The 13,287-nt window shown below is 42.5% G+C and overlaps 2 protein-coding genes across 4 annotated transcripts in view; both read left to right on the top strand.

Moving 5' to 3' along the window:
• Positions 1-6,915, top strand: part of csf1rb (colony stimulating factor 1 receptor, b) — a 19,787-nt gene extending 12,872 nt beyond the window's left edge. The window contains exons 11-20 of one of the 2 annotated variants that reach the window (XM_060935298.1): positions 1-57; positions 490-600; positions 1,132-1,300; positions 3,618-3,664; positions 3,760-3,860; positions 4,177-4,299; positions 4,489-4,600; positions 4,933-5,032; positions 5,122-5,227; positions 5,786-6,915. The exon at positions 1-57 is cut by the window's left edge and continues 48 nt beyond it. In XM_060935298.1, the coding sequence (XP_060791281.1) occupies positions 1-57; positions 490-600; positions 1,132-1,300; positions 3,618-3,664; positions 3,760-3,860; positions 4,177-4,299; positions 4,489-4,600; positions 4,933-5,032; positions 5,122-5,227; positions 5,786-5,929 (1,070 nt within the window). In that variant the 3' untranslated portion in view covers positions 5,930-6,915. Of the gene's footprint in view, positions 58-489; positions 601-1,131; positions 1,301-3,617; positions 3,665-3,759; positions 3,861-4,176; positions 4,300-4,488; positions 4,601-4,932; positions 5,033-5,121; positions 5,228-5,782 lie in introns of both variants that reach the window. The other variant, XM_060935297.1, reaches the window with a different exon arrangement.
• An 860-nt stretch (positions 6,916-7,775) lies between these two features.
• si:dkey-71d15.2 (SH3 domain-containing kinase-binding protein 1) lies at positions 7,776-12,670 on the top strand. 2 transcript variants are annotated; one of them, XM_060934945.1, is made up of 6 exons: positions 7,776-8,047; positions 8,816-8,892; positions 10,961-11,059; positions 11,782-12,023; positions 12,140-12,203; positions 12,357-12,670. In XM_060934945.1, exons 1-6 carry the CDS (start codon positions 8,026-8,028, stop codon positions 12,393-12,395), a joined length of 543 nt encoding a protein of 180 aa, XP_060790928.1. In that variant the 5' UTR covers positions 7,776-8,025; the 3' UTR covers positions 12,396-12,670. The 2 variants fall into 2 exon arrangements, with proteins under 2 accessions (XP_060790928.1, XP_060790929.1); XM_060934946.1 differs by lacking the exon at positions 7,776-8,047 and having other exon boundaries at positions 8,822-8,896.
• The last annotated feature ends 617 nt before the right edge of the window (positions 12,671-13,287 follow it).

Raw genomic sequence — 13,287 nt, 5'->3', positions numbered from 1 at the left:
CGTTGGGTCTGGAGAAGGATGACCACATCACTCAGGTGGCCGTGAAAATGCTGAAGTGTGAGTTTGTTAAACAGGAACACACGCTGATGGTGATGATGTAAAACTCTTCTCCATCACAAATATCCCCCCCCCCCCCCCCCCCCCCCCGAGGAATTTCACTTTTTTCCTGGTTTTGCTTCCTCTTTCTTTCTTCCTCTTTTCCTCCCTCTTCCTCTTCCCCTTTATTGTGGAAAAACTATTTTATTATTACTGTTTTATTCTTTTATCAGGTGTTTTTCACCTGGAAATCAGGATTTCCAACATTTACTGTAGATTTAATAATTATTATATTTTTATTCAGACTTTAGTCTTTCAGTGAGGAAATACTTTTCTGTTTCTGTTTTTATATTGAGAAAGGTACAATAAAAGTAAAACGATGTTTGTTTGTTTGTTTGTTTGTTTGTTTGTTTGTTTGTTTGTTTGTTTATTTGTTTGTGATGCCTGACACAGCCAGCGCTCACTCAGAGGAGAGAGAAGCTCTGATGTGTGAACTGAAGATTCTGAGTCATCTCGGATCTCACGCCAACATCGTCAACCTGCTGGGAGCCTGCACACATGGGGGTAAGACACCTGTCTGTCTGTCTATATAACTATCTGTTATCTGTCTGTCTGTAAAAAGTGTAAATACAGAGCAGGAGAGAAAAAATTAATCGGCTTGAATTTTAGCACAAACACAAAAAGTAATCAGAGCTGTAAAGACTCCAGACACCGACTTTCATTTTTAATTCAGCTTTTAATTCTTAAACTGTAAATTTTCAAATGAATATTAATGTGTCACGTTGGTGAGTGCATCAGTGCTGAATCAGCATCATCAGAATTAAAGCAGATGATTAATGAGATGTTTTTTCTTTTATAATTGAAGAAGTGTCGTCGTGTGTCGTGTCGTGTGTCATGTGTCATGTTGTGTCGTGTATTGTGTCGTGTGTCATGTTGTGTGTTGTGTCGTGTCGTGTATTGTGTGTCATGTGTCGTGTCGTGTCGTGTGTCATGTTGTGTGTCGTGTCATGTGTCGTATTGTGTATCGTGTCATGTGTCGTGTTGTGTGTCGTGTTGTGTGTCGTTTCGTGTCATGTGTCGTGTTGTGTGTTTCAGGTCCCGTGTTGTTAATAACGGAGTTCTGCAGTCACGGTGATCTGCTCAACTTCCTGCGCAGGAAAGCGCTGTATTTTATGAACTCAGTGTTTCACACACACGAGCTCTCACACATCTACAAGAACCTGACAGAGAACCAGAACCACGAAAGACCCGATAAGACCAACAGGCGAGACTTTATTACCCAAACATAACACGACAATGGGGTTAAAGATTTATTTACAGCGGCACTGAAAGTTTGTGAACCCTTGTGAATTTTCTATAATTCTGCAAAAATCTGACCAAAAACATCGTGAGATTTTCACACACGTTCTAAAATTATATAAAGAACCAAATTAAACAAATGAGATTAAAATATTAGATTGAGTCATTTATTTATTGAGGAAAATGATCCAGTGTTACAGATCACTGAGTGGCAAAAGTATGTGCACCCTTGTTTTCAGTCTCTGCTGTGATCCCCCCATACACACACACACACACACACACACCCACACACACACACACACACACACACATGCAGTAATAACTGCAGCTGATTGTTTGCTGTAACTGTGGATCAGATCCTGAACATCGGCCTGGAGGAGTTTGATCCCATTCCTCTGTACAGAGCAGCTTCAGCTCTGGGATGGTGTGTGTGTGTGTGTGTGTGTGTGTGTGTGTGTGTGTGTGTGTGTGTGTGTGTGTGTGTTTCGGGTCGCTGACTCGCTGCATGACCCACTTTCTCCTGAGGCTCAGTTCACAGACAGATGTCCTGAGGTTTTCATTTAGAATTCTCTGGAATAAGTCAGAATTCATCCATCATTCCATCAGTGATGGCAGGCCGTTCTGGTCCAAGCGCAACAAAACCACTCCAAACCATGATACTACCACCACCATGTTTCACAGATGGGGTAAGGATGCTGGAATGCAGTGTTTTCTTTCTCCAAACAGAACACTTCTCATTTAAACCAGAAAATTCTATTTTGTTCTCATCCACCCACTAAACTTTCCCAATAACCTTCTGGTTTGTCCATGTGATCTTTATCAAACTGTAGTTGTGCAGCAATGCACTTTTTGGAGAGCAGTATCTATCTCCCTCCAACCATGCCATGTACATCATTGGTGTTCAATGTTCTCCTGATGGTGGACTCATGAACATGAACATTAGCCAATGTGTGAGAGATCTTTAGTTGTTTAGAAGTTCCTCTGGGTTCCTCTGTGACCTCATGGACTCTTATGCCGCTTTTCCACTACCAACACGGCTGAGTCGGGCTGAGCCGTGCTGTGCTGAGTTGGGCTGAGTCGAGCTGAGCGGGGCTGTTGGAGTTGCATTTCGACTACAACCGCGCTGAACCATGCTGGCTGGAAGTGGGTGGACATATTGGGTGGAGTTAGCGAAAGTGGGTGGACGTCACGTGATGTCGTTAGGCGGCGCAAACAGTGACATCAGTGAGCTTTTAAGCGGTAGTCTCACGACCCGGATAGTAAACAATAAACATGGAGTCATTAGTCTTGCTGGTCTTGGTTCTGTGGCTTGTTGTCACCGACAACGCCAACAGATACTGGCAAGAGCGTATAGATGAGGCGAGGCGCATAAGGCTTCAGAAATTCCCGTAATTCTTCTTCTTCCGGGTTTACGGTGCTTACAGATCCCAGCGTGCTCGCGGGGCGTGTGTAGGCATGTGAGGACACTCCTCCTCACCAATCAGTGCACAGGGGGAGTGTCTCCTCACGCCCCTAGCCCCACTCGGCTCGATTTGGCTCGCTTCAGCCCCACTCCAAAACCGTGCGAGTTTTGGGGGCTGAGCAGGGCTGAAGCGAGCTGAGTCGTGCTGCTCTAAGGTAGTCGAAATGCGAGCCGTGTCGGGCTGAAGTGAGCTGAAGAAGGGTAGTGGAAAAGGGCCATTACACACCTCGCTGTTGGAGTGATGTTTGTTGGTCCACTCCTGAGGAGGGTCACAGTGATCCTGAATCTCCTCCATCCGTCTGGCTGTGGACTGGTGGCGTCCAAACTCTTTACAGATGGTTCTCTGAACTTTTCCAGCCTGGTGAGCTTCAACAACTCTTTTTCTGAGGACCTCAGGAATCTCCTTTGTTTGCGCCATGATTCACTTCCACAGACGTGTGTTTTTGTGGAACCCGAACTCTCGATCATCATCTCACTGACTGAAAACATCCGACTCTAATTTCACCTTCAGATTAACTGTTAATCCTAAAGGGACACAGACTTTTGCCACTCACTGATCTGTAACACTCGATCCTTTTCCTCAATAAATAAATGACTCAGTGTAAGACTTCTGTCTCGTTTGTTTAATTGCGTTCTTTATCCACTTTCAGGACGTGTGTGAAAATCTGATGAAGTTTTTGTTCATATTTCTGTAGAAATCTATAAAATTCCAGTGAAGATTTCTGTTCCATTGTTTACTTTAGAGTTTTAGAGTTTACTCAGAGTAAAATTTGATCTTTAATCTAAAGGTAAATTATTTATTATTTATTTTGTTAATTAGTTACATGGACATGCAGCCAGGTCAAAGGTCAAAAGAGTGTACAGAGGGTAAGCTCAGCTCACAATCACACTGACATTTCCATTTCATTAAGATTATAAACCCAGAGCTGTCTGATGTCTGATGGAGTTTGTCTGGTGTTCAGGAGGGAGAACCCTGAGAGATCCATCAGCTCTGACCCTGGAGCACCTGCTGAGGTTCTCCGCTCATGTGGCTCAGGGGATGAACTTCCTCGCATCCAAGAACGTATGAGTTCATTTATTACAGTTATTTATTTCAACAATCACCACAAATTAGAGAAATTATTACACAAGCATTGAAAAAATAAACAGTGAAAACAAATAAACAACAAAGAAAACCATGTTGAACAATGTAAACAAACAAATTAATAAAGTTAACAAACAAATAAACAAAGTGAGTCGACAGCAGAATATTTACAGACTCAGCCTGTGGAAACTCAGCAGTACAACGGATCAGTAACGTTATTCATGGAGATGTGTGTGTGTGTGTGTGTGTGTGTGTGTGTGTGTGTGTGTGTGTGTGTGCGTGTGTGTGTGTGTAGTGTATCCACAGAGACGTCGCTGCTAGAAACGTCCTGGTGTCTGACTCTCTGGTAGCGAAGATCTGTGATTTCGGTCTGGCGCGTGACATCATGAACGACTCGAACTACGTGGTGAGAGGAAACGTAAGAAAAGTTTCAGTCTGTTTCCCGCCCAGGTTGAGCCCCAACCCCGCCCCAGCCCCGCCCCTCACCTGAACTCAGCTGGGATTGGCTCCAGCTTCCCCCACCACCCTGACGGATAAAGGGCATAGATAACGGATAGATGGATGGATAATCTGATCTAATCCAATCTAATCTGGTGTGGTGTCTCAGGCGCGCCTGCCGGTGAAGTGGATGTCTCCAGAGAGTATCTTCGAGTGTCTCTACACAGTACAGAGTGACGTTTGGTCGTACGGGATCCTGCTCTGGGAAATCTTTTCTCTCGGTGAGTTACAGTATTACTGATCAGAAGGTTGGGGGTTCAAGTCCCAGCCCCTCCAGCTGCCCCTGTTGGGCCCTTGAGCAAGGCTCTTAACCCTCTCCGCTCCGAGGGGTGCTGTTTGGCGGCTGACTCTGACCTCTGACCCCAACATCCTCACACACAGAGATAAAGTCAAAGAGAAGAGTCTCACTGTGCTGCTTCTTCTTTAAAGCTCCTTCAGTGTTTGGAATATTTCATTCTTTATCTCCTGATCAGTGAGGAACCAGAAATACATTTAACCATGATGTTTGTTTGTTTGTTTGTTTGTTTGTTTGTTTGTTTGTTTGTTTTGACAGGGAGAAGTCCTTACCCAGATGTGGTGGTCAATGCTCGGTTCTACAAGATGATCAGATGTGGATATCACATGTCACAGCCGGACTTCGCTCCTGATGAGATGTGAGTGGTGATGAATTCACAGTGACATTCCATCATTACACCTTTCTGATTAAACAAACAAACAAACAAACAAACAAACAAACAAACAGGTACAGGCTCATGAAGATGTGCTGGAGCCTCGAGCCGACCTTGAGACCGACCTTCGACAAAATCGGCGAGATCGTCAGAACACTGCTGCCTGAGAACTCAGAGCAGGTACGAGACGTTAAACACCTTCAATAAAACAGGAACAGAATCGTATCGTACGAACCTTTCATTTATTTTTATTTGATCTGTTTATAGTTCATGAGGAGAGTTCCTGTTCATTCTCTCCTCAATCACACTCTATTTGTGTTTTGTTGCCTTTAAGAGTTTAAAAATATGTATAGTTCAGATCCGACACTCAGTTTTACATGATTTGAGTCCTAAATAAACACGGGCGCTTCCATATATATTGGCACCCTTCATGAAAAAATAAATAATGGACAATATTTTACTCAAAAGCAATATTTTGAGTTTAAACTGGCAGGGGTGTGCTGTAGGTTTTTTAGCCCAACATTTCCCCCACAAAGCACCTAATTCCAAATTATTGGCACCCCTGTAATTAATATCTGGTGAAGCTCCAAATATCATTCAGAGAGAAACAGCACTGAGTGTCTTTCTGTAGAGGATCAAGGTTCAGCCACTTAATGATGTGTCTAACAACCATGTGTGTGTGTGTGTGTGTGTGTGTGTGTGTGTGTGTGTGTGTTTATGTTTTTTCCTGCTCAGCAGCAGTATATGAACATTCAGCAGGAGCTTGCACAGAAGTCCGAGTCGATGAAGTGTGCAACAACCAAAACGAGCGAGAATCATGACGATAAAACACCGGAAGAGCAGCGTCCACTCACACACTCCAATAACTACCAGCTTTACTGACCCACAGCGTCAGGGCTCTCTCAGGAACACCATAAACATCAGCAGGGGTGTGTGTTACTGTTAGCTTTACAGGCTAAACCATCAATGAGCATTAGCATTAGCATCGTACTAATGAAACCACAGACACATGTAATAACATGCTGAGAGTCAGAGCGACCCGTACATTTATAAATTATTGATTATAAAGTGATTAAACTCAGTGAGGCATGAAATTAATTCATTATTCAGTGTAAGTGTGTAAATTTCCAGACAGGATCCTCAGATATTTTACAGTCCGATCAAATTTCATCACATTTATTCACTATAACCAAGCATTCTCTACAATCTACAGTGGTAATGTAATAATAATAATAATAAAAATAATAATAATAATAATAATGGGGCGGCATGATGGTGTAGTGGTTAGCGCTGTCGCCTCACAGCAAGAAGGTCCTGGGTTCGAGCCCCGTGGCCGGCGAGGGCCTTTCTGTGCGGAGTTTGCATGTTCTCCCCGTGTCCGCGTGGGTTTCCTCCGGGTGCTCCGGTTTCCCCCACAGTCCAAAGACATGCAGGTTAGGTTAACTGGTGACTCTAAATTGAGCGTAGGTGTGAGTGTGAGTGTGAATGGTTGTCTGTGTCTATGTGTCAGCCCTGTGATGACCTGGCGACTTGTCCAGGGTGAACCCCGCCTTTCACCCGTAGTCAGCTGGGATAGGATCCAGCTCGCCTGCGACCCTGTAGAACAGGATAAAGCGGCTACAGATAATGAGATGAGATGAGATAATAATGAGTCATCTCTCTCTCACTCTCTTTCTCACTCTGTACACTTATAGATAAGTTTTGTTTAAACTCCCTGTTAATTGTGGGTTTTTAAAAAAGATTTTAATAATTAAAAGTCTTCCTGTATCTGTGTTTCTTAATTTCCTGAAATTTCAGAAGTTTAAGATCGCATTATAATGATATAAACTTATGAACACACTGGGGATGTTTCTGTAAATATGTACATAAGCAGAAAAAGTCACAAAAACACTTTTCAGTTTGTTTTATTTTCTTTAAAAATATGTTTTGTTAATTGAGTTCTTTTCATAAACTGTAAGAAAAGCATAAAGACTTTAAATATTCAAAATGCATTTATATTTACAGAATATTTCTTTCCTTTTTTACAGTAAAGCATAATTTCCACGTCCTGTACTTTTTATCTGCAGAATGACAAACAAACTTACACAATAAAGTTTCTATTTAAATAGACTGTGTGTGTGTGTGTGTGTGTGTGTGTGAGAGTACTGTATAGTGTTCCAAAGATTTCTTTCTATGAACTGTGCTAAATTATTATTAAATGTTTGACTCTTGTGCCACGCCCTCTTTCCCGTTCCCCGAGTGGCTCCTGTATGGCCCCCAGTGTGTGCTGTGAGTTTGTGGAAGTAGATGGATGTAAAGGTCATCAGGTTGGTGTGTGTGACCTTGATCCTGTAACTTTAGACGTAAAGAGCATCAGGATTACCGTCTCCTCCATCTGTGTTTGTCTGTACTGAGGTTGTAAGCTCTCGACTCGGTGTCCCCCTCCGTCCCCCGGTGTGTTTTGTCTCAGATGCTGAGAGTCCGAGCCTCAGTGTGTGACGACAGAACCGGGAGAAACATCAGTGATGACATTTGTGGATAAGGTGCTGTATGAAGAGTTCTCATCTCCACACTGTATGATATTCTCAACTAAACTTAGCAGTGATAACACACACACACACACACACACACACACACACACACACACACAGTGGTGTAATGTTACACATGACCATTTTATTTATAGCAGTGTGTGAAAGGCTTCAGACAGCTGAGCGCTGAGACACACACACACACACACACACACACTGAGGACAGTTTCACTCCTTAATTTATAAAAGAAATCCAGGTGAATTCAGCTCCTGTGATGCAGTGACAAGTTCAGCTCTGGAAAACTACACTCTTTCAGAGACAGACAGAGAGAGAGAGAGACAGACAGGTGGACAGATATATAGAAAGGACATTTGGACACAGCACACAGTTTACTGTCGTGTCATTTAAAAGCGTCGTTTTTATCTTCAGCGAAGATCGTTGTGTCTTTGTTGCCCCCTCTGGCTGCAATGGGGAACTACAGCTCTACAGGTGAGTGAGAACCAACAGCTCACACCACCACGCTCTGAATTCTGGACTGTGATTGGTCAGAAGGCGTTGATTAATTTTCTATACAGACGTTTCCATGGTAACAGTTAGTTAATATTAATGTGATATAAAGGGCAAGATGTGAAACACTCGCCCTGGTGTTAGTTTACCCATCAGTTAGCTGTTCACCAGTGCCGAGTTTCCCAAAAGCATCGTAGCACAAAGATCATCATTAAATGGTCGCGCGAGCAGCACATTGAACTCTCTCTCTTTCTTTCTGTCTCTCTCTGAGTTAAGATGCTCTTAGTGTTAAGAGGCTTTTGGGAAACCCACCACAGATCACTAATCACTACAAGAGCAAACTCAGAATAAGCGGAGAAGCTAGCAGACAGAATGTACGTCAAATCTCTTACCGTTAATCACAGGAAGTTATTCCAATATTAGCATTTAGCTAACTGATATAAGCATAAACGTTACTTTGGAAATGTAGGCAAATATGAAATGTTTGGGAACAAGAAAAGCACTGGCTGGTGTTCACTAGTTAGTGAGAAGAGTTTATAAAATATGATGAAGCTAGTTCCTGAGTGAGAGACGTATCCGAGGTTCCTTTATGTTTAAAATAAGAACAGAAAGGAAGTTAAAGTTCTAATTACTCAGTTCTTATTAACAAAGGTAATATTAAAGTATTTCTCTGTAACCATAGTAACAGCAATATGTGCAATTGCTTTCAGATTGTAATTATCTGGGTGTGGTTTATTTTTTATCTTAAAGAGATTGAAGTTTTTAAAGGCATCGTATCAGCAGCGGGGAGCGAGACGCTGGAGAACCAAACAGCAAATAATAATCATGTCAGTAAGTGGATTCATCAACATTATTACAACCCCGATTCCAAAAAAGTTGGGACAAAGTACAAATTGTAAATAAAAACGGAATGCAATAATTTACAAATCTCAAAAACTGATATTGTATTCACAATAGAACATAGACAACATATCAAATGTCGAAAGTGAGACATTTTGAAATTTCATGACAGCAACACATCTCAAAAAAGTTGGGACAGGGGCAATAAGAGGCTGGAAAAGTTAAAGGTACAAAAAAGGAACAGCTGGAGGACCAAATTGCAACTCATTAGGTCAATTGGCAATAGGTCATTAACATGACTGGGTATAAAAAGAGCATCTTGGAGTGGCAGCGGCTCTCAGAAGTAAAGATGGGAAGAGGATCACCAATCCCCCTAATTCTGCGCCGACAAATAGTGGAGCAATATCAGAAAGGAGTTCGACAGTGTAAAATTGCAAAGAGTTTGAACATATCATCATCTACAGTGCATAATATCATCAAAAGATTCAGAGAATCTGGAAGAATCTCTGTGCGTAAGGGTCAAGGCCGGAAAACCATACTGGGTGCCCGTGATCTTCGGGCCCTTAGACGGCACTGCATCACATACAGGCATGCTTCTGTATTGGAAATCACAAAATGGGCTCAGGAATATTTCCAGAGAACATTATCTGTGAACACAATTCACCGTGCCATCCGCCGTTGCCAGCTAAAACTCTATAGTTCAAAGAAGAAGCCGTATCTAAACATGATCCAGAAGCGCAGACGTCTTCTCTGGGCCAAGGCTCATTTAAAATGGACTGTGGCAAAGTGGAAAACTGTTCTGTGGTCAGACGAATCAAAATTTGAAGTTCTTTATGGAAATCAGGGACGCCGTGTCATTCGGACTAAAGAGGAGAAGGACGACCCGAGTTGTTATCAGCGCTCAGTTCAGAAGCCTGCATCTCTGATGGTATGGGGTTGCATTAGTGCGTGTGGCATGGGCAGCTTACACATCTGGAAAGACACCATCAATGCTGAAAGGTATATCCAGGTTCTAGAGCAACATATGCTCCCATCCAGACGACGTCTCTTTCAGGGAAGACCTTGCATTTTCCAACATGACAATGCCAAACCACATACTGCATCAATTACAGCATCATGGCTGCGTAGAAGAAGGGTCCGGGTACTGAACTGGCCAGCCTGCAGTCCAGATCTTTCACCCATAGAAAACATTTGGCGCATCATAAAACGGAAGATACGACAAAAAAGACCTAAGACAGTTGAGCAACTAGAATCCTACATTAGACAAGAATGGGTTAACATTCCTATCCCTAAACTTGAGCAACTTGTCTCCTCAGTCCCCAGACGTTTACAGACTGTTGTAAAGAGAAAAGGGGATGTCTCACAGTGGGAAACATGGCCTTGTCCCAACTTTTTTGAGATGTGTTGTTGTCATGAAATTTAAAATCACCTAATTTTTCTCTTTAAATGATACATTTTCTCAGTTTAAACATTTGATATGTCATCTATGTTCTATTCTGAATAAAATATGGAATTTTGAAACTTCCACATCATTGCATTCCGTTTTTATTTACAATTTGTACTTTGTCCCAACTTTTTTGGAATCAGGGTTGTACACAGACATGGTGTGTGTGTGAGAGAGAGAGAGAGAGAGAGAGAGAGAGAGAGAAAATCTTAAAATCGTAAAATATAACATCAAAAAAGATCCTAAAACAAAATAATATGCAAATGGTGTTTAATTTTTCTCTTTAACAATTAATTCAGGATTGAAAATGGAATGAAACTCAGATCAGAAGGTTAATCTGCTTTAATCTCTCACACATTAACACTGTGCTGTGAGTTTTGATGTTTGCTGTGAAAGTTGTGTTGGTGTCGCTGCGTCCTTCCTCTCCATGAAGTTTGTCCTGTTTCTAAAACAGAAGCTCAGCGCCCCCCAGTGGTGCCGCCTGGTGTAGTGTTTGTCCTGTTCGTGTTGTATCCAGATGCCTTGCCTGTGTATAGTTTTCATCTTCACACTGTTACTGCAGAGAAGTTACTGTACCAAACATCTACTGAAGATCTCACTGATATCTGCAGGATCGAGTCTGGCATCATCTGAGTGAAACGCTGCAGGAACCCGATGTGTTCTCCCTCAAATTCCTCCACAACATCACAGAGACAGACGGAGAACCTTCAGTAAGACACACACACACACACACACACAGAGCAAGGTCTTTGGGGTGGGTTTAATGGAGAGTCAGTATCAACAGGGATCAGAACCCAAGCAAATCCATATTCAGGTTCTAAACCCAGGCAGGATTTGGTTCTGGGATCTTCATGTTCCATGAGGGGGTTTTGTTTGTTTGTTTGTTTGTTTGTTGTTGTCTCACCATCATTACACCTGATAATGGTGTCTGTTATATAAAGAATAAACAGTAGGGGGCGCACTGTTATGTAGGCTGTGTTACTGTTCCCACCCTGAATTGTTGATTATTTTCCTATAACCGCACACCCCCAGTATGTTATTCCTCTTACACCGCAGCAACTTACCCACAATTGCAATCTTATATTTATTATATTTTATCAGTTTATAGTTACATCATACAGAAGGTTGGTGAAATAAATTCCTTCTTGTTTTTATTTACGTCACAGCAGCTGTAAAATCACTCGTCCCTCACCAGCCTCTCTTTATTTGCTCTCATTAATATAAACCTGTGATGTGCAGCTGCGCTACTGTCAGAGCTGCTGTTAGAGAGAATTAATCAACACCTTCTGACATGCGTCGTCTCAGGGATAAAGCCAGAAGCTTCACCAGAATGACGATGTTCTCTTACTAGAACTCTGGTGTGTTATTAGAAATGATCAGTGATTTATGCGGCTGATTTTAAAAGCAGTTTTTCAACTCTATTTTTTTTCAGGAACCTAAAACAAATGTTCCTCCAAAACCAGAAGTGTCTCCATCTCAAGAGGTTTCCTCTGCATCTTCTAACTCCTCCTCCCCGACCATCTCATCCCTTGTTTCCGTCCTCAGATCCTCAGGTTCCTCCTCATCAGATCCTAAACCCCGTCTCGCTGCTCACGCTCCTCCGACTTTACAGAAACTCAATGTGGAGCTTCAAGACATGAGAGAGGAGCTGGAGCTGCTGAAGACTCAGCACAAGTATGCAAGTGTGTGTGTGTGTGTGTGTATGTGCCAGAGAGGTAGAAAAAAGTTGCATACAGCCGCTTTAAAATGTTAAAAATCAAAGAGAAAATGAAAATGTATTTGTGTCACAGGAGAGAAATTAAACTGCTCATGAGCGAGCTGGATGAAGAAAAGAAAATGCGCCTTTCGCTGCAGGTAAACACCACAGTCACACTCAGAGGGCGTGTCCCAAACCACATGCCATGTTCACTATTCAGTCCACATAAACACCATCATCGGTCCACTGTGGGTGTGTCCCAAACCACATGTGCTTCAGTCTCTTTCTCATTTCACTTTCTCATGTCTCAGGTCGACGTGGAGCGTCTTAAGAAGCACATGTCCAAATAAGATCTGGACATGACATGTTGTAAAGACGTTTCCATGACAACTGTAGAAACTGAACACACTCCCAGGATGAAACGACTTGGTGTTGAAGAGAAGGAGACGAGGTGCTTTGAGAAAAACTGTTCTACATCGTGTGTGTCTTTGTGTTGAGGAGAGTGTGGCTCCTCGCCTGAAACACGTTCCGTTCTGTTCTTCTACAACACACTGTGACTTAAAAACTGTTGTCTTCCACTTACCATATATGGTTGTAGTTTCCTGAACTGGTGGGGAAAATGTTCACAGTTCATTGTGTGTCATTTTTATTCTCTGTTTCCAATAAAGTGTGTGTTGCTCTACAATCAACAACACATCTCTGAACTCCTTTGTGCAGCTCTAGAGCCATTTGCGTGCCTATAAAATCCTTGGCATGTATCTAGAACCCTAAACACACCTCGGGAACCCTAGAGTTCTCATCACCTCTGGAGAACTCTCACTGCATGTTCAGAACCATTTACATGTCCCTAGAACCCTCGCCATGCTGCATAGTTTGTCGTTAGATCACTCATCACATCTCTAGAGCCCTCAGAGAACTCTTAATATGGCACTAGAACTCTTGCTGCACCTCTAGAACCCTCAGAATATCTCTAGAGTTATCGCTGCATCACTAGAACCCCAGTACAGCCCTTAAAGTCCTCACCACTAGAACTCTCAGTTTTGTTCGAGTGCTTATTATCTGGCGAGAAAAGTCAGCACTAGAACCCTCAAAATGTCTCTAGAACCTTCAGTGTGGATCTAGAGTCTTCACCACTTCTGTAGAACTCTCATCATGTCTCAAGAACCTTGTCTAGAACCCTCAGGATGTCTCTAGAACCCTCCATCCTCACACTGCTTATTCCTGCGAGTGCATCACTGCTGA

This window comes from Neoarius graeffei, chromosome 12 (assembly GCF_027579695.1).
Source record: "Neoarius graeffei isolate fNeoGra1 chromosome 12, fNeoGra1.pri, whole genome shotgun sequence".
Lineage (NCBI taxonomy): Eukaryota > Metazoa > Chordata > Actinopteri > Siluriformes > Ariidae > Neoarius > Neoarius graeffei.
Note: the sequence above shows the minus strand (reverse complement) of the source record. Positions and strands in the feature narration are given on the sequence as shown.